Source organism: Oxyura jamaicensis, chromosome 5, assembly GCF_011077185.1.
Source record: "Oxyura jamaicensis isolate SHBP4307 breed ruddy duck chromosome 5, BPBGC_Ojam_1.0, whole genome shotgun sequence".
In the NCBI taxonomy this organism is placed as follows: Eukaryota; Metazoa; Chordata; class Aves; order Anseriformes; family Anatidae; genus Oxyura; species Oxyura jamaicensis.
The window spans coordinates 7,425,433-7,444,620 of NC_048897.1; the positions used below are offsets into that span (position 1 = coordinate 7,425,433).

General features: G+C 36.0%; 1 protein-coding gene across 3 annotated transcripts in view; it reads left to right on the forward strand.

The window, feature by feature from the left end:
- SHANK2 (SH3 and multiple ankyrin repeat domains 2) overlaps positions 1-19,188 on the forward strand; it is a 347,164-nt gene that overhangs the window by 55,977 nt on the left and 271,999 nt on the right. For all 3 annotated transcript variants that reach the window (XM_035326921.1, XM_035326922.1, XM_035326923.1), the window contains exon 11: positions 3,270-3,347. In XM_035326921.1, the coding sequence (XP_035182812.1) occupies positions 3,270-3,347 (78 nt within the window). The remainder of the gene's footprint in view (positions 1-3,269; positions 3,348-19,188) is intronic.

Below are 19,188 nucleotides of genomic sequence, written 5' to 3' on the forward strand. Positions count from 1 at the left end.
AAAAAAAAAAATAATTTTTTTTTTTTTTTTTTTTTTTTTTTTTTTTTCCATTGTATTGCAATGTTTTCATGGCTATAGTTATTTACAGGATCACACACTTCTAGCAAATGTTATACAGTATGATATGGAAATTAGACTAATCCTGTTGAATTACAGTATTTTTCATGTAAAGGTGTTCTCCTCCTGACGTCTATGGAAAGAAATATTCTGTAGCAGATTCAGAGAGACTCGTTGAAACTTCATCTACAGATCATGAATGTTTTCATAGGCATTAAATTGGGCTTTTTGACTGGAAGTTTTACATCTTGTGGCTACAGTGCCCTGATTTTTTCCTTAAGCAGGAATATGTAAAAGTAAAAAGTTTTTCTTTAGTGCTGTGAACCATAACCCGTGTTGATTTTTTTAACTTAATTGAAAGTTGTTATTAGCTAATGTGGAAGAAACTGTGTTTACGTTTTCCAGAAGAAGAGGATGGGAAGGACAGCAAGATCCTTTTTGCCTCTTGATTCCTGTAGATGGAGTCATTACCCATTGGATTTTTCCCTTCTGGCTTTCCCCAGGGAGTTTTCTCAGGATTTCAGTAATTTTGTTTTAAGTATCAGCTAAGTGCTGATCTAAATGATTATTATTTTTTAAAGTTTTATTATTATTATTGTTATTTGGTGGCCATCCAGTAAATCAATGAAGTGTGGACAGGTCTTATACTCCGCTTTTTCCAAATAAAAGCGCAGAGATGAAGTGTGCCTTCTTTCAGTCAGAGGTCTGGATTCTATGTGGAAACTGTTGTAGTATTAACTCCGGTAATTAGAACTCAAACACCAAATTGAATCTTATCTGTTGACAACCCCAGAGATCTCTGAAAAATGCTTTTTCAGTCTTACGTCTAAAAGGCTACTGCATGTTCGATTCATGTATGATATAACGAATGAACAATGCTAAGCTCTCAAATCAGAAGTTGTTAGTTTGTCCAAACTGCAAACAGAAGTTGTGGCATTGGTAGGAAGCACTTTAAGAACTATGAACTCTTAAATGGGGAATTTCCCTTGAATTAAGGAAAACAAAAAAGGTAATCTGAAGCATTTTTGGTTCTGGCTTTTCTGCTTATTCTCCCTGGTTTGTTCCCCTTAACACCGGACATATGAGAAGGAGACAAAATGAAGAGAGACTCTGAAGCCAGGAATACTTTTGTTTGTTTAAGAAGAAGAAACAAAGAAAGAAGCTCTATACTTCATCCAAAACAAGATTTTGATTATTTTTTTTTTATGTCGAACAATTCTGTCAACTTTTGACAAAACTTTTCTTATCAAAACCACTTAAGAAATAAATCAATTTACTTTTTTTTTTTTTTTTTTTTTTTTTTTGTTACACTGTGTATAGCTTAATTGAAGATTGTGAAGAATGTAAAAATATATTATTCCTAGGGGAATAGTGGTCACTGTGGGAATCTAATATGGTGTGTAAGCCTAGCATCATTTAGCAGTCAGCCTGAAACAAATTATAGGGAAAGTAACCTGGAAAAGATTATTTGTGTATTTATTTATTCATTTAAACCTGGAGGTCATCCTCTAGATTGCAGCATATTTACTTCTTTTGCATATTTACTAATATAAAAGTCAGAAAAAATAGAATACTATGACATTTTACGCACTGGTGTAGGTCTTTCTGTGTTTAGAGATACAGTGAACACACCTAGATTTGTTCAGATTTTGGTACAAGCAAATGAGACTAAATTATATATCTTTAAAAAATACCATCTGAGAGATGATTACTAATATAGATGAGAGATGATTATTAATATCCTATATTGAGAAAGGATCCATTTTGTTGGTTCAGTCTGTTATGCAAAATAGGAAGTGTGGGAGCAAAAGGAAACAAAATAACATCTTTTTGGAGTAATGAACCGTAGTGAAAGGGTAGGATATCTCTTCCCCAGATGTATTTAGGACAACCCTGTGATGGAGGAGATCAAGAATCTGCTGTGATAAACTGGAAAACATGAGGAAAATTATTTTCAGTCATACTTTCTACATGTTAGCTTATGACTCAAAACCTAATAAATAAGCTCAATTTCTGTCACTAAAACAGCTAAGCTATAATACTCTTTTATCTGGCTGCAAATTCACTGTTAGAAATGAAAGGTAGCACGTTGAAATATTTCATTTGGTAGAACTCCATAACGTAACATGGCAAAAATCTGCAAAGCACAATAAAATTAGTAGAAATGTTCACGATCAGAAAACAAAAATAAACTGTTTTGCATAATATCCTAAGATGAACATTAAAGAGGAAATAGAGTTAATATATGGATTGCCAAAAAGTCTAGTATTCTGAAAAGTGTGCCAGAACCACAGAGGATTTCTGGCAGGTCACTCATACTTTAGAACAGTGTAGACTAGTTATCTAAGGATACTCTGTATCAATCCAACATAGTTGTTCTTAGATGATTTCATTTGCAGATTCCTCAGTTCAGAAGGTCTTGAGCCATGCGTTTCTCTTTTCCTTAAAAGGAGTTTATTGGGTTTGCTCTTTAACTGTTAGTATTTGGGGGGAAAAGAGAATAGGTTAGATTGGTCAATACAGTTCCAGGTACACAAAATAACAACAGAAAAAACATACATTAAATGTTTAGCATTGAAGATGAGCAAGAAAATAAAATGAAAAAACTCAAACCAAACAACAACAACAAAAAAACACAAAACTAAAAGCAAAGAAACAAAACCAAACAAAAAAAATAAAAACAAAACAAACAACAACAACAAAAAAACAACAAACAGAGCAAGTTCACACAACTGGTAAAACTGCTTTATATAATTTTTAGCAGTAGAGGAGGATATCATTCATCACAAGTACTGTTTACTGTACCTTGAACAGTGTACTGTTTTCCCTACAAAATAGGCAAAAAACATATGGGAGTCAAATTTCACTTTGAACTATTGCATTTACTGCATTTCTTTTTTTTTGTTGTTGTTAAATATGGAATTTCGACAGTACAATTTATTAAAAATTTAATAAGATGTTTACATCTCACATTCCTTTACTTTTTTTTTTAACACTTGCAAGCTGTTTCTACTGTAACACATCGCAAAGCACCTAAAGCCCTGCCACACTTTTAAATACTACTTTATAACTTATTTTCTCAGACTAATACATATATTTTTTGACTATTGTTGTTCTTATTTAAGAAAATGTATTCAAAGCAGCAAAACATCTCATAGCCTCAAATCTCTTTAGGACCATTATTAAAAAGTTTACCCTTTTACCATTTTCAGGAGAGTTGTGCCAGAGTGCTGCTTTTCCGGGGAGCAAACAAGGAGATTAAGAATTACAACAGCCAGTCTCCGTTTCAGGTAAGGAAAAAAAAAAAAAAAAAGAAGAAAAAAAGTGTCTTCTCCCTGCCCCTCAACAATATTTTTTTTTTTTTAAGAAAAGTTCTTTTTCTGTACTATGTGAATTTGTTTTTGTTGATTCTTCCTTCCTTGGGTGTGATGCCGAAAAAATGGGAAATGTTTAAGTGACAGGGCTGGATTAAGTACAGTGCAGTCAGTAATAAAGGTTGAAGTTGTCATCTCTTTCACCACAAGGAAAATCTTTCTTTGGATTAGTCAAAATTCACTAGATGTTTTTTCACCATTTGCTCATATTACTTTAAGTGAGCTTAATTAAAAATCCAGATGGAAGAAAGTTGTCCAAAAGGGTTGCTAGGTATGTCAACCTTAAGCCTTCATTTCTGAAGCAGTCCTAATTAGTCTGGATTTCAGTGAAACTTTCATAATACAAACTGGCATGTGAGAAATAGGAATGAAAGTTGCGATGTTTTAAGAAAAAGAAAAATATTTTCTTTTTTCAATTTACAGAAAATAGTGTTTCAAGAAGAGTGATTACACAGTATTGCTAAAAGGAACTGTCCTGTCATGAAACATGAGGGGGCCATTTCCCCCAAACAAGTACTCTTTTAACAAAAAAAATCCTGATTTACCTTTGCATCTTTCCCATTACATCCTGCTCCCTAGTTGGATCATCCTGGCATAGAATTCAAAAAACAAATGAAAAACAAAGCTCAAACAAACAAACCGACAAAACAAAACACCTTTTCTCTTATGCTTTGACCAAAAAAAAAAAAAAAAGATTGAATATTTGCTATGTCCATGTAGGTCTCAGAGTTGGCTTCTCAGAGTTCATTCCTGGAAAATGCCTGTCTCTTAAAAAAAAACTCAGCCAAATATTTCTGTATGAGTTTAATTAGCTCTGTACTTCGAGGGTTTTCTCGGCATAGGTTGTGTCTCTTGAGGTTAAGAGTTCCATCTGCAAATCCCACCCAGATCATTTTTTTCTCTGGAGACAATTTTCCCAAAACTGGGGAAACAGCGTATTAATAATTTAATTTTAGGGACCATTTTCAGACTGCTAATAATTTGCCATCCAAATATGTACTAAGCACAAATTCACTAAGTATTAGATAATACTTAATCACTGCACCTTAGAATTAGGGAGTGATTTAATTGGGTGATTAAAAAATGGAAAAGAGAATCACAGAATTTCTAGGTTGGAAGAGACCTCAAGATCACAGAGTCCAACCTCTGACCTAACACTAACAGTCCCCACTAAACCATATCCCTAAGCTCTACATCTAAACGTCTTTTAAAGACCTCCAGGGATGGTGACTCCACCACTTCCCTGGGCAGCCTGTTCCAGTGTCTAACAACCCTTTCGGTAAAGAAGTTCTTCCTAACATCCAACCTAAAACTCCCCTGGCGCAACTTAAGCCCATTCCCCCTCGTCCTGTCACCAGACACGTGGGAGAACAGACCAACCCCCACCTCTCTACAGCCTCCCTTCAGGTACCTGTAGAGAGCGATAAGGTCACCCCTGAGCCTCCTTTTCTCCAGGCTGAACAAGCCCAGCTCCCTCAGCCGCTCCTCGTAAGACTTGTTCTCCAGGCCCCTCACCAGCTTCGTAGCCCTTCTCTGGACTCGCTCGAGCACCTCCATGTCTTTCTTGTAGCGAGGGGCCCAAAACTGAACGCAGTACTTGAGGTGCGGCCTCACCAGAGCCGAGTACAGGGGGACGATCACCTCCCTAGAAAATCCCCAAAAATTTTGGGAGAAATCCCAAATCTTTGGAGGGATGGGTTTCAGTGTCATCTCTCTACCTTGAGAGATCAGATTTTATTCCTCTGTATCTTTGAGATTCACTTTTGCCTTTGTTTTAGGGTTTTATGTGGGGAGGGTAAATGGAAAGAAGAATAATTTCCATTTGTCTTCCTCTTTATACTGACTGCTGCAACGTTTTTACTGTTCCTCCTAAATTAAGAAAACACAGGGAAAAAGGCAGAAAAAAATATTTGTAAAAGCTAGCGCTGATGGTTATAGGGCTTCAAGTAGTGAAGGGTGACTAGCCAAAACCAAATAATGTCAGAACAGCAAGCAAGCACAGTGACAGAAGAAATAATCTCAAGAGAACAGTCTAGCTGTAGAAGTGTGATTACTGACCAGTGAAGTATTCCCTGTCCCTATGGAATAAAATGCTTCTATTTGTTGTCATTTATTATATGTTAACACTTCTGACATTTGGGCTTTTGACTGGTCCTCTACCCCTAGTTGGGACAGAGGGACTAACAAATAGTTTGGCTTTTTTCTATCTTTTCTACATCCATGTGCTTAAAAAAAAAATAAAAAAAAATGCTTTGCATCTTTTTACTCAATGGTGTCTTGCTTTTAGGTGTAGGAAATAAAGAAAAGGTCTAGTTTTTCCAAATGCAGTGAGTAGAGAAAACCCCAATGGCAGCATTGCAATTAGAATTAATTCTTTGCCATCTGTCTGCTGCTGACCCAGTCGATCAGACACCACAAGTGGAGCTGTTATAAAATTATGCAGAATCCCCTTGAGTTAATAGGATTTTGCATACTAAAATTGTTTACTCATGTAATCAGTAGCAAGGAACATCGAAGCATCTCATATGTACATAATGAGAATGGTTGTAGCTGCATGATCTATTCCTTTGAGTAACCTCCATTATGTTATTTCCCCAGAAATCTAAAAGGATCATTCCTTTGAATTGCTGCTTACAAAATGGATTGTATGAAAACTGGGCTTTTCTGTAAATAAACAGTATCCATATATGGAGAAATTTTTATGCTGCTTTGAAGGCAGGCCAAAGCTTTTTTATTATTATTATTTTGATGAAAATGAGGAGCATGTTTTGACTTTGCATCTTGTATTACTGGCCAAAGAATATATTTAAATTTTACTACACATAAAAAAAGAAGGGGGGGGAGGGGGTATTCACTTCTTTCCAAATAAAGTCCTTATTAAAATAAGCATGAATTTACAAGATCATAAAGAAGGGAGACTCTTCTGAGCTGAATTCTGTGCCATTTAATTTAGGTATCCCACACTGTGTTCTGGGTGGGCATCTCTGCCTGGGATATGTCTGTCTTTTTTACCTTTTCAGTGTCTGGCTGAATCAATATTAGAATGGCGTTGTCAAGTGTCAAAGCCATGAAAAAGCTTGTATATGCTTCCCAATTAAATGCTTAACATTTTATTAGGTATCTTTGAAGAAATGGGTTTCATCCAGACTGATTACTGGGATCTCTTAAGTTAGTAATCAGTGTTGAGCACAGCTGATATCACCCACACCTGAAAGTCTGTCTGTGGCTGTCAACTGTAACAGATTTTGCTGACAGGATGTACTGCACAATAACAGAGTATGGGGTACCAGCTATTTTTCTTTATGTTTTTATGTTTTTTTTTTTTTTTTTTTTTCTATTTCCCCCTAATAAGTATTAACATTTCTGTGAACTATGCTGTCATCCCTGTTGTAAGTTCTGCTAATGCCTCCACAGCCATTCCTACCTTTTGATAGGGCTTGCCAAAACATGATTGCCATCAACATACAGTAGATGGAGTTACAGTTCTCATAAACTGTCTAATGACGTGATGATCTGTAACTGACATTCCATTTATAAGCTAGCTTTAAACTTTCCAGTGGTTTTAGCTTTTTATTTATTTGTTATAGTTGTTGTTCTTTTCATATTAGTGTTTCTATGTTATTACTGAAAACATAGACAGAAGCTTAGTTCTTGGTCTTGTGGTAGCTGCAAAGGGATGGACTGGAAAATTGACAAAATGTTCTTTCAGAAAATCTGTGATATCCTACCAACATCCATAACTTCTTGGTTTTCCATGCAGTTTGAGTTCATAGATTAATATAAAATAATTTCTACCTACCTGGCAACTATTAATCCAGTAACTCAGAATCATCAGTTTTGCAGTGTTTGCAAGCCATTGATATTGTACTGCACAAGTTCAAGTGAACATACACCTTGTTCATCATGTTTTTTCTGTTAGTGACCAGAAGCTCTATATGAACAATTCATGTTTTCATATGGGCTATAAAGTACTTCCAAGCTTAGAGCAAATAGAGCTAATTAATAGTGTTTTTAAAGCATATGTGTTCAAATATGCAGAAGAACTATTCAGAGGTTGCATTTAGTGACGGTCAGGGTCGTACCTGAGGATGATTTCTCTCTCAGATGTACTCTGTTACTGACCATTGCTGTCCCAAATCAACACGGTCTGTTATTGTGCTGGTATATAGACAGCAGGAGGAACAGCCTTCTTCCAGTGCAACGGCAGGTAGGATTGTTCCTTTCAGTACGTTGGCTGTACATCTATTTCAATTGCTCATATTTTTGCCAGATTTGAATCATTTAAATGAAAATTTCCATGCCTTATATCTGAGGCTGCATTGTTCAGAAAAACAAAATGATTCAGCTGTTTCAGAGTATGGGTGAGGGAAAACATGTGTTGTTTTGCTCATACTGAAAACTCTGTTGACCCACCTCTCCTCGCCCCATCTCCCCTGTTGTGTTATGTTGTTTTGTTTTGTTTTCTTTAATTGCTCTGCATGCTGCCAGTGATCTCCATGTTAATAACACAACAGTGTAAAATGGTTTGCAGTCTGACTCAAATACAGGGGCTCCAGCATTAGGCTGCATATTTGGAAGCTGGCTAGAGGAATATAGACAGGCAGAATTGGGCATGGATAAGTAAACAAGGAACTTGAGAGCTTGACCTTGCAGATGGGTGGAAAAGTGCAAGGTTGCCTGAGACCAAGGCTGGGAGTCACTGAAAGAGAGAACAGATTAAGAGCAAAATAGATAAGGGCCTTTGGGAGATTTTTCACCATCAAGGACAGAAGAGAAAGAAAATCAGATCAGGGGAAGTTGGGACTGACTGTATGAAATTGAGTCCGAGCTGGGAAGATGAGGATGTCACAAGGTGGAAATGCATGCAAGGCTCCTAGCCCTGCTAACAGTCAGAAAAAAACATCTTTTTTTATCCAGCATATTGCTGTAATGGCTTCCCAAAGCCAAGTTTTGATTTAGTTTATTATTTTGAAATTTTTTAATCCTCTTTTTGATGGCATTTATAGATAAAGAAGATAATAGGAGATATTCCCAGGTATTTTTTGTCTCTGACACTTTTGAAAGGGTGAAACTCTGAGAAAGCAAATTTTACAACTGAAAATCTCTGTCCAGTGCCTCTAAAAGGCTTCTTACAAATATAAAGAAATATTTACTCTTTTGATGTTAAAATATGTAACTCTTGTGTTAGTAGAATATAGTAATTGGATAATGACATCTTTTTTTTTTTTTTTTTTTTTTTTTTTTTGCTAAGTATTTATTTTCCTCCTAATTCCTGTCCTCCAACACCTGTGCAAGCTATGCATTATTGAATATTATGTGTTATTAGCAAAAAAGATCTCTCTGCTTACAATACATTCTGGCATTAATCAGACTTTAAGCTTTTTGCTGCCTTTGTCCTGATTTCAGTCAAATCTTTGAAATTTTTCTTACTCATTTCGGTTTATTTATTTATTTATTTTTATTGTTTGACCACTGCTTATGTTGATCAGTTACATTCTGTTTTGCAGTACAGAAATAACAGGTAAAAGACTCTGTCATGGAAGAGTATGCATTCAAATGTACACTTACTCGTTATTTGTGATATTTAAAAATTGATGGAAAACATTCAAGGACTTAAAATGGTTAAAAAAAATAAAGCATTTAACATTTTTAACTCTACAGAAGTGACAATACAAGAAAAAAATGGATTTTTCCTTTGAAAATAAATGTGTATGTATAGATGTATGCATACGCACCATTATTTTCATAAGAGGAGATTATTAAATTAAAAAAAAAATCTCATGGTCTCATGGTGATATACTGAGATGCAAACAATGATTAGTTATGACATGTTTTCTCATCACTTACCTTGAAGTGCTATTTATAGAAGAACACATTCTCATTTGAGAAAAAGGCTTTTTGGGAATCCCATACATCACCTCCAGCATATTTATGCCTTTGTTGTGCTGATATGGTATCTGTTAGAGTATTAGGGGAAATGTTGCCAAATGAAACTATTCCTGAGAATAGCTGGGATACAAGATGTTCTTCTAAGTAACACTTCCAAGAGAAAAGCGTTCAATGGCAAATTTGAGGTGACCTCAAGTGCCAGTAGGTTTCCTGCTATTGTCAGTTTTGAAGCATTGACAAGCTGTTAGGCAGACGCTTCTTAGCGGCACACGAAGTACAATTACCAAGGATCAATTTTTGGTTTATTATACAGTTGGTGACAACAAAGTGGTATGTGATACTGCTGCTGAGAACTTGGGGCAGCAAAGATGCTTCTGCCCCCTACTTCTGGAGATACTGCAGCTACTTTTGAAAACTGGGACACAAAGAAACTAAATTATGTGATTATCTTGTATTGAGAGAGACAAAATATCGCCATGTTTGGAGATGCTAAAAATACCACAGAATGTGTCTTTTTGGGAGGGAAAAAAAAATGTCTGTTGTTGCTGCATAGTTGTTATGTGGCTGCAGACTTCTGGAGGAGTGTCCGTGATTTGTATTGTGCTCTGTGTAAAGGATCCCAGACCTCTTATCTTCCCCTTTGTACTTTCTCTCCCCACTCAGACAGTCCGGCTGAAATGCCTCAGGTGTCCTCCCTCACAGCAATATTTCACTGGGAAACAGCATGTCCCTGAGGTAGCTAGGAGCCGATCTGTTTGTTTATTTATTTATTTTCCCCCCAAGTGGATAAACTTCAAAAAGCTGAGAAGCAGCTGGAACTAGATTAGAAAAAGGAACAGATAAAGCAAACTAAATTGTAAGGGTCACTACCTGTTGTTGCTCCAAGTGAGCGAGGCTGGTGTGCAGTGCAGTTGCGATGAGCTGTCAGGAGGGAGGTTGCAAGAGGCAATGCAGATCTGTATAATTTTAATTTAATTATAGGATTTTGATAGCAAGTTTAAATAACTGCTTCTATTATTTTATTCATACTGTATCCCGGAAAGGAAGGCAACAAGGGTAAGTTCTTAACTAGCCCAATCATAACTGAACAGTTGCACATAGCTTGTCTAATCCATGTAAAATGTTAGCTGTGGCAACTGCATACTTTTTTCTGTAACTATAAAGAGCACAGTAAATCTTGTCATTGGAAATACTTTGATCATTTTATCTATAAGTAGCTGTTTCTGTTCTTTTATTGGTTTAAAGCAGATTTTGTGTCTCCAAGTAAAAGCAACAACAAAAAACAAAAACAAAAGCAAAACCACCATTAGTCCTAGGATGAACAAGATTAATACAAAATGTCCATTTATTTGAATTACATTGTTGCCAGGATTTTATGTGTCTTGAAATGGAAATGATAGGAACTGTGTAAACATCCAGAGAGTGACAGATAGCTAGATTTTTTTTTCTTTTTTTCTTTTCTTTTTTTTTTTTTTTTTTTTTTTTCCTTCTGTGTTCTTACAGAAAAAGTGTATTATAGCCTGCTATAGCTCTGCTCCAGATTTAACTGCGGGAAAAATGAGAGATGTGGTTCTTTTATGACATCTTGATGCCAGGACCAATATGTATGGTATAAAGAAGGATAAACAGTATGGGAAATCTGTTTCACAAACTATAGATAAGTGTGCTTGCACTAATCTACTACATTTAAAATTTTCTTACTGCTGTTACAAGGTGTTATTTTGAGATGTTAATACTATTCAGTTTCTCTATTAAATACATAGTACATTATTAGATTTTGTGTGCCACTGTAATCTGTATGTAAAAGCCCTAGTGACACTGATTGAATCAGTTGATGCTAATGAGCTAGATATTTCAGAGAAATTTCTTCACCACTTGGGCTGAGGCTACTTCTGCCAGGATGCCCAGCAGTGTCCTGCTGTTCTCCTCTGCGTGCTTGTATCCAAATGGATTGTCATAACTTGGCTTGCATTTCAGTTAAACGATTATCTTTTTGTTTTGTATCCACCCAGCTGAGCACAGCTCTTGACTGGGATCACGGGCACATCAGGCCTGCAAATACTGATTAATGATTTTGGTTGATGGACAGGTGATGTGCTAGCGTGATCTCTTGCTTTTGCAGAAATATACAGGTTATTCAGCATTATTTTCTGGTAATATTTAAATGAGTCCTTGTTGCTTATAAAAAGGAAGGGTTTGTGCCATTAGGACAGACTGTGCATCTTGTTGCACTGCCATTTGAAGAGAGTGCTCGTGACAAGCAGTTGGTGTACGCTGCAGTCCCATGTCCGTTCTCATCAGCACTGGCTTTTACTAGGCTCCTGTTCCCAGAGGTTTTGTTCTGGATAACCCATTGAGTTTGGAATGAATCCACCAAATGTATTAGATAAAATAATCATCGTATTTTATTAGCTCGGTGCATTTTGTCCTAAGGGCTTTCAAAAAGCATTTTTGTCCATTTGGGGTATCAGTTTAAACAACACTGTGTTATTAAACAGTGCTGTTTGCAGAACTGAATCTCATAAGCGGTTTTCACTGTGAAATAGTTAGCAGTATCTCTTGCCTACTCTGAGTAGGAAGACTTTTTTTTCTGAAAGTATTTTGGGAAGTAACCACTAATTTTGCCTTTCCTATGAGGCAGACCTGCATTCAGAGATGAAAGCTTGCATCCTACGGCAGGGCACACCTGTCCACACTTCAGCTGCATTTCTTGCATAATCCAGTATTTACTGTGATTTCAAGGAAAGCAAAATCCAGCACACAGCATACTTTCTCAGTCTTTTTCTAGAAAGCTTCTGCAGAAGAAGATTGCATTTCATGGCCTTCTGATTTAACATATTATGGGGGAGAAAAAAAAGAAAATTAAGTCAATTTTATTACTGTCTGTGCCTAATCTAATTCATCTGATACTGCAACCTGGCTTTATCTGCTTTTAATAAATACTTCTTTGGAATTGCTGCTCACCCATGCAGCAGTAATGGGGATTATGCAATAACTGGCTTCTGATGGCTCTTTCCAGACTGAGCTTGATTTTCACATGGAATGAGTCTGTAATTGTAAACGTGTGTATCATACTGTCTGCTTTTTCCTTCTCATATTAATTATTAAAACACAAGCTTAGAAAAGTGCATCCAGCAAGTGCAACAACTTGCTGGATGGCTTTTTAGCAGATAAGCAGAAAAAAGATGTAATTTTTTTCCTACTTATAGTATAGAAATAAACATTAAATTTCCTAATACGTGTAGTGACCAAGGAGGAGGTTTACCACGATCTGTATAAAGCAGGGTAACCTAAAATTATTAGTTATTTCTCATCCAAGGAAATAGAAGGGAATAAAAGAGTGATGTGAAGCAGGGAAGTTGTACCTGGGATGAATTCACCAGCACGTTCGTTTTTGCTGCCTGACATGTTTCATGGTGACTTTAGTTGACTTGCCCGTCTATTCAGTTCAACACTTCCTGGCAAGCTAGTTCTTGCATGACACGGGATCCTTTTGTCATAGGAGTTAAGTTTGCATTTCAAAGCTGAGAGAGTGAGATAATTTGGAAGTGATTTCCTTGCATGTTATGAGGAAAGGACTTATATTTCTTATCTTGCTGTCCATGCAAGCTTAGCTTAATCTGAGGGTATTCAGGCGTGGCTTATTCATGAGTAAGAGCAGTTAAGTTTTAAGAATATGGCTGTGTATCTTCATGAAAGGACAGTGTACAGTAGAATACACATTCTACTTTTTAAATCACATTAAGGTTACTTAAAAATGAGATTGGCTGCTTAAAGGCACCTTAGGTATCCAGCCAGTATAGAGCCTTGGCTAAGACAGCACTGCAGGACAAAGAAAGACCAAAGGAAGGTTGGTTAGTGTAATAGCCTTCTTTTAATTTTGACTTGAAATCACTGTGCTTGTCAACTCTGGCAGTGTTTCATGGCTACTGAGCGTATGTATTACCAAAGACCCAGAGGAACTGTAAAATCTGCAAGCAAACTCAGAACTTTAGCAATGAAAATGTACTGATAGTGTTATGCTTGCAGTGTACTTTTCTGATAATACCCAGCTAAGTACATATGTATTCAGATGCCCTTTGTTGTATAACTGAATATTTGATTGTTGTTTAAATTTCAATTACACAAAAATCTTTACGGTAAAATCCTAGTTCCTTGAAGTTGTTAATACTGTTTCATTTCCCTGGCATGGAATTGGATTCCTCACATTTTGCTCAAGATTTTTGCTCAAAACCATACAATCAACTCTTTCTCTTATGATCTATTCCACTTAATATAATTTCATGTAATTAACATTACTCGATTTTAGTACCATGCAATTCTTTTAAGTTATATGAAATTGCATGCTGCAGTGCAACAAATAACTGCAAAATCTTTAGCTACTGATAGATAATTCTTGCAATTTGCTGTGGCTGGAAACAAGATGCTTTCCATTCTAAAAAAAAACAAACAAACAAAAACAAACAAACAAAAAAAAACACAAAACTTTCTGAGAGTTTTAGGAAGCCAAACACTGCTTGAGAAGCTATGGTTGTAATTTTTATTGCATTCCCTTAGTGAGGTTCAGGACATCTTTGCATTTGCTACAGTACTGATGCTGCAAAAGTTTTTTGTTACTGCCCAGTGAGAGGCTGAGCTTTTTTCACCTGTTGTAGGACATTTTCTATGAGGCTTAGGTTCCAAGAAAAAAAGCTTAGATCTTAATGTAGCAATACTTTACAGTTTTCAAGCCTTGTCTTTGATTAATATTAACAGAGTCAGGTCACCAGGTGGCTCTCACCCAGGCTGCTACAGAGAGAGCTTTGAGGGCGTATGTAAAGGACTGCACCCAGCACAGCAGAACTTCATGCTGCTGCACTATGGAAAGCACAATGCTGTGACCTTAATACTGAGGCGATGTGATCATGGCAAATCTCTGTTTAAACAGTGCTAAAATGATCAAGGGAATGATGAAGAGCCTCAAAGAAATATTGGCCCTTTCCCATAATTTATATTTTCAGCTGCTAAAACTAGTTGTTGAGCAAATGCAAGGTATCTATTTTAAGATACTGCATGTCAATATCTGACTACAGATGGCTCCATGAATCATAGTTGGAAGAAAGAAAATGTTAGACACTAAGATATTGTTGCTAAGAGATTTTTGTACACAGTATGCTAACATGTGCTGGCAAATTTGGGAACAGTAGCAGCAGCATGCTTTTGGAGAAAAAAATTTCAGTGGTGAAGAAACTGTCTTCAAAGGACTATTTAAAGGATAGTAACATTATTGTGCTTTGTTGTATCAAGAGCTGATGAAGATGAAATTGTCTTTCAAGCAGATAATATACAGAAAACATCCAAAAGGTAAAGCTAATCCTGCTATCCAATGAAATAGAAAGCAGCATCTAGAAGGAAAAAGAAAAAAATATACTGTACTTTGGGGCTTAAATTAAGCAAATTTCAAGAAAATTGAAGGTGACTTGCTGATATTTTGCCATCTACTGGACAACAGATATATTAATATACAAAGCTAGTTCCTTTCAAAATGGAAAATATTGGTCTTATATTACATTATATAATTACAAAAGCTAAGAATTATTTTCTGTCCAGGAAAGAAGCATGTATGAAAATGCTGAGTACAATTTTTTTTTTACTTATATTCTTTAATAACATTACTATAGAGTAATTTTAGAAAACTGCCAGCTTTTTATTGTCCTGGCAGAGATGTAGGCTATTCCTGCACTTAATATAAATCTTTACTGACTACTATTTAAGGAAAATATTATTATTTTTTTCTGCTTTGCTTATTCTACATATATCTTACACAACTTACTTCAATGAGTTTTACTGAAACGTGAAAACAGTATTATATCTGAAATAAAATTTCAAATTCCAATATTCTTTTAAAACTTTCTCAATTTGAGTAAAATCTTTTACAACTCTAATATTCTCAGAAAAATATTACCTCATCTATGCAAAATATTAAACAATTATAAAATTCTCAAAGTAGTATTGTGCTTCTGACATATTTCTAATTATATGTATTATATCTGAACTTCAAAACTGATTACTTTTAATAAAAAGTTTTGGAGTGTAAATTAAAAAAAAAGTCTCCATAGTGTAAGCATCTATATCTTTTTGAGGTTGTGTTTCTTATCATCCATGTATTCAAGAGAACTATTAGAAAAAGAATGTGAAATAGTGATATTAATAGTATATTAATGAAGCATTTGGTTTTATTGTATAACAAGATGAACTAAAAAAAAATAAGTTTTATTTTAAAATATTATAGCCTCAAACTCAAGAATCAAGTGTAATCTATACAACTGCAAAATGTAGGATGCTGCTTTGCCCTTTGCTGTTGGAATGTAAAATGCAGAATTCATGATTATTCAGCATTTGTATTTGAGACTATATGGTTATTGTAACTGCATAGAGTTTTCCAACAGGTTCAGAAAATACATTTTTTGCTTTATTGAATTCTTAATGTCTTCTTTAATTGAAAATAACTAAAACTGTTATATTTTGCTAAGATATTACATAAAAATCTGATTCCAAAGGAAAACTAGTTTTAAATATGTTTTTATATTTATAGGATTTATTATTCAATTATTTTTAAAAGCTCTCTGAAATTGGGCAAGAAACCAGTAATGCTTGATAAGTACATTTTTCTCCCACACCTATGGAAAAGAAATTCAGAATGCAGATTGCTTCATGCTTTTCCAAACCAAACTCCATCTGTACCACTGAAGAGAGTTTTAAAATCTATGTGCTGCTCATATATGAGAGCAACTAACACATATCAATTTCAGATTTTTTTCTGAGTCTGCAGTGGGTGCTATATGATTTTTATGTCACTGTTTATCAGGAATGTAACCTCATTGTGCTATGTGCAGCCTGGACATACACACTCATACATGAGAGCAAGGGCATCGCACTTAACCTAAATTTAACTTTCTAACATCCTTGTGGATGAATACTGCATACTTGATGATGTACAGTGACAGATTTCAAACTGGCTTTAGACTCTGAAAAGCCTTAACCTCTTAGTTTTATTGGGGAGAGCTTGTCTTTCAGGTGGACATACAAAATACGTTTAACGACATTGCTTTTTCATTGCCCCACAGTAAGCACCATTATATTTTCATATCAAATTAAAAAGGTGTCTGTGTCCAAAGATTATAACAGAATGGTTTAGAGATCATCATGCTGTTGAATTATTACACCTTATTTGATATTTCAGCTATTGAGCAAGTTGTTGGCATGTTTTTTTGTTGTTGTTGTTTTTGTGTTTTTTTTTTTTTTTTTTTTTTTTTAATCTGGAAATTCATGCTCATTAAAAATTATAACATTTCTGATATTTTTACTATTAAGAAATCATGTCACAATTAAGACAAGTGGAAGAGCTATTCAGGCAGCCTCTTTGTTAAGAAAGTGATCCCAACTGTTCCTTCCTTGTGATAATTTCTCACCTGTCTCCACTGATTGTGAACCCTTTTGCATAATGGTGATGGCTGTCTGAATGGAGTTTCTTCTTCTATTTTTAACATACTGTAGTGCTTAGTGGTATATTAAATAAATTATAATTTTATAAGTCTATGACTTGAATGGAAAGCAATTTCTGGAGAATCTTATGGTCATGGTCCATAAGGTTCTGTCAGGGTTGCAGGGTTCTATCATCCTTTCCTTCCAGTTCTTCTTGGGCATAGGAACAATGCAGTGTAGATAAGACTTCAGAGAAACCTGTATGTTGCATCTGTTTCCCCTGCTTGCCTGAGACTGAGTAAAGTCACTTTTTGTCCTGAGATAAAACTATCTCCTTTAATGTATAGTACCATACCTGAGCTCATTGCTATTTCAAGCTTGCTTGAAAGACCATCATTTCCCAAGCACTGCTGGATAGCAGAGACAATGCAAGGGTGAAATGTCAGCTCTGAAGGGAAGAATAATGAAATGTGCTTTCATCAGAAAAGTGAAATTGTCTGGAAAAAAAGAAAAGGGGGAGAAAAAGCAGGTGGGGCGTGCTGCCTGTTTCTTCGTAAACTGTTTATTGTGAATTGCAGCTGCAGCCCAAACAGCTTTCTCCGTTCTCCATTTAGGCAGAGCATTTTAAAGCTTTATGTCTTTCCTGGTCTGAAATTTAAGCACGTGCAGAAGGAAGTTCAGCAGCCTTGATTGACAGTGAAACATTAATGAACCATGAGATGCAGTCCTTACTTCCACGTAGATAGTTTGTCAAAGTTCATTGGCTAGGCTTAAGAGGGGACAACTTCCATTTCTTTTTTTCTTTCCTTTTTTTTTTTTTTTTTTTTTTTTTCTTATTGTGGTGAGCAGTTTGTTCCAAACAGTAATAATGTAATTTAATCACGGCGCTTGCCTTTTGGGGACTAACCCATAAAGATCTAGAATTGTATTTGCTAAGAGGCTACAAAGATCTTACGCTAATTTAATATAATCTCTACCTGTGATACAGTTCAAGAGCAGAAAAAATCAATTGTGAAAGGTTAGTGACAGGTAAAGGGTATATGTAATTTCCAGTTTCCCGAAAGGAACAAAAGCACTGCATTAATCACAATTCCAAAAATCTAAATGCTTGAGGGTAAGTAATTGATATATTGACAACTGCACTTACAAGGCTGAAAAGAGAAACTTCTGCAAGACAGTACTGCTACTTCTATCTAGTCCAGTGTCTGAAAACATTTATGAATCTTTCTCATGCTAAAACCTGTCACTGGGCATGTGTCAGTCTCCAATGTATACACCAAGTAGTCTTACTTGCCTTCATTCCCCAAGATTTCTTTGGCGAAAATGATTCAAGAAGGAAGAATTAACCATATGCCTCGAATCTTTAATCTTGACTTCTGAAAGCCAACCTAAAAACTGCCTGTGTCCAGAGGGAACATTCCTCTCTGTAAATACCAGAAAACCAGAAGATGAGAATAATGCTGTGCCAGGAGAACAAAGTACCCTTCTAACAGTGCCTCGCCAGTTAGTCTTTTGCTCCTTGTCCAGTTGCACGGTCCTTGTGTGGAACAGCAGTTGCAGAGTGCCCTTGTCCTCTGCCTGGTCCCTTAGCCCAGCCTAAGCATTGCAGCTACTTCATTCATTCAAGTTTCTGCTTCACTGAGCTGCCTCTTAGTTACCATCCATAGCAACTAGCCACGTGTGGATTAAAATCATCCCCGTCTTCACTGAATTGGTGACAGAGCATCTGGGATTGCCTGGCATGACAAACAGTAAGCCACTGTAACCGGTTGGGTTTGAAAAGAAACATCTGTTTGTGAGACAGAGAGAGGATGGGGTACTGTAACAAGCTTTGCTTTTCCCAAGGCAAAGCAAATATCAGTGTAAACACACAGCTGCTGGTCACGCTCTGATCTGCATACCCTGACAGTAACAGCCGGCTCTCAGCTCTGCTCGGCTGCCTTGCCCAGGGGGTCATGAACCCTATGGCCTGGTGCTTCACAGCCGTCTGAGTGCACTCTGCTATGACCTGTTTTGGTGACTCCATTAACATTTTGTTCTGGTGACATTATGAAGACAGGGCATCATGGAAGTAGGAGATGATCCTGCATGGTTTGCCCTACTTTATTTTGTTTTGTGAGTTACCTCCTACTCAGATAGGTCTTCAGGCTTAGTGTTAGTTTCTTCTCGCTTCCCTGTTGTAAGGGTATGTATTTATTCAGGTTAGCCATGTATGTAATCAAATGTAGTTAGAAAATAATTAGGTGTCTATATCAACATTCTTAGTGTGGTAGGTTAAACTTGGAGGGGAAGAAGCTGATAAATGGTTCACCTTGGTTACTGTCTTTCATATAAGATTGCCTCTAATGATGGTATGAAAACCAAGAGAGTTTCTGTTATATCTGTTGTACAGCTGAGTATGTGG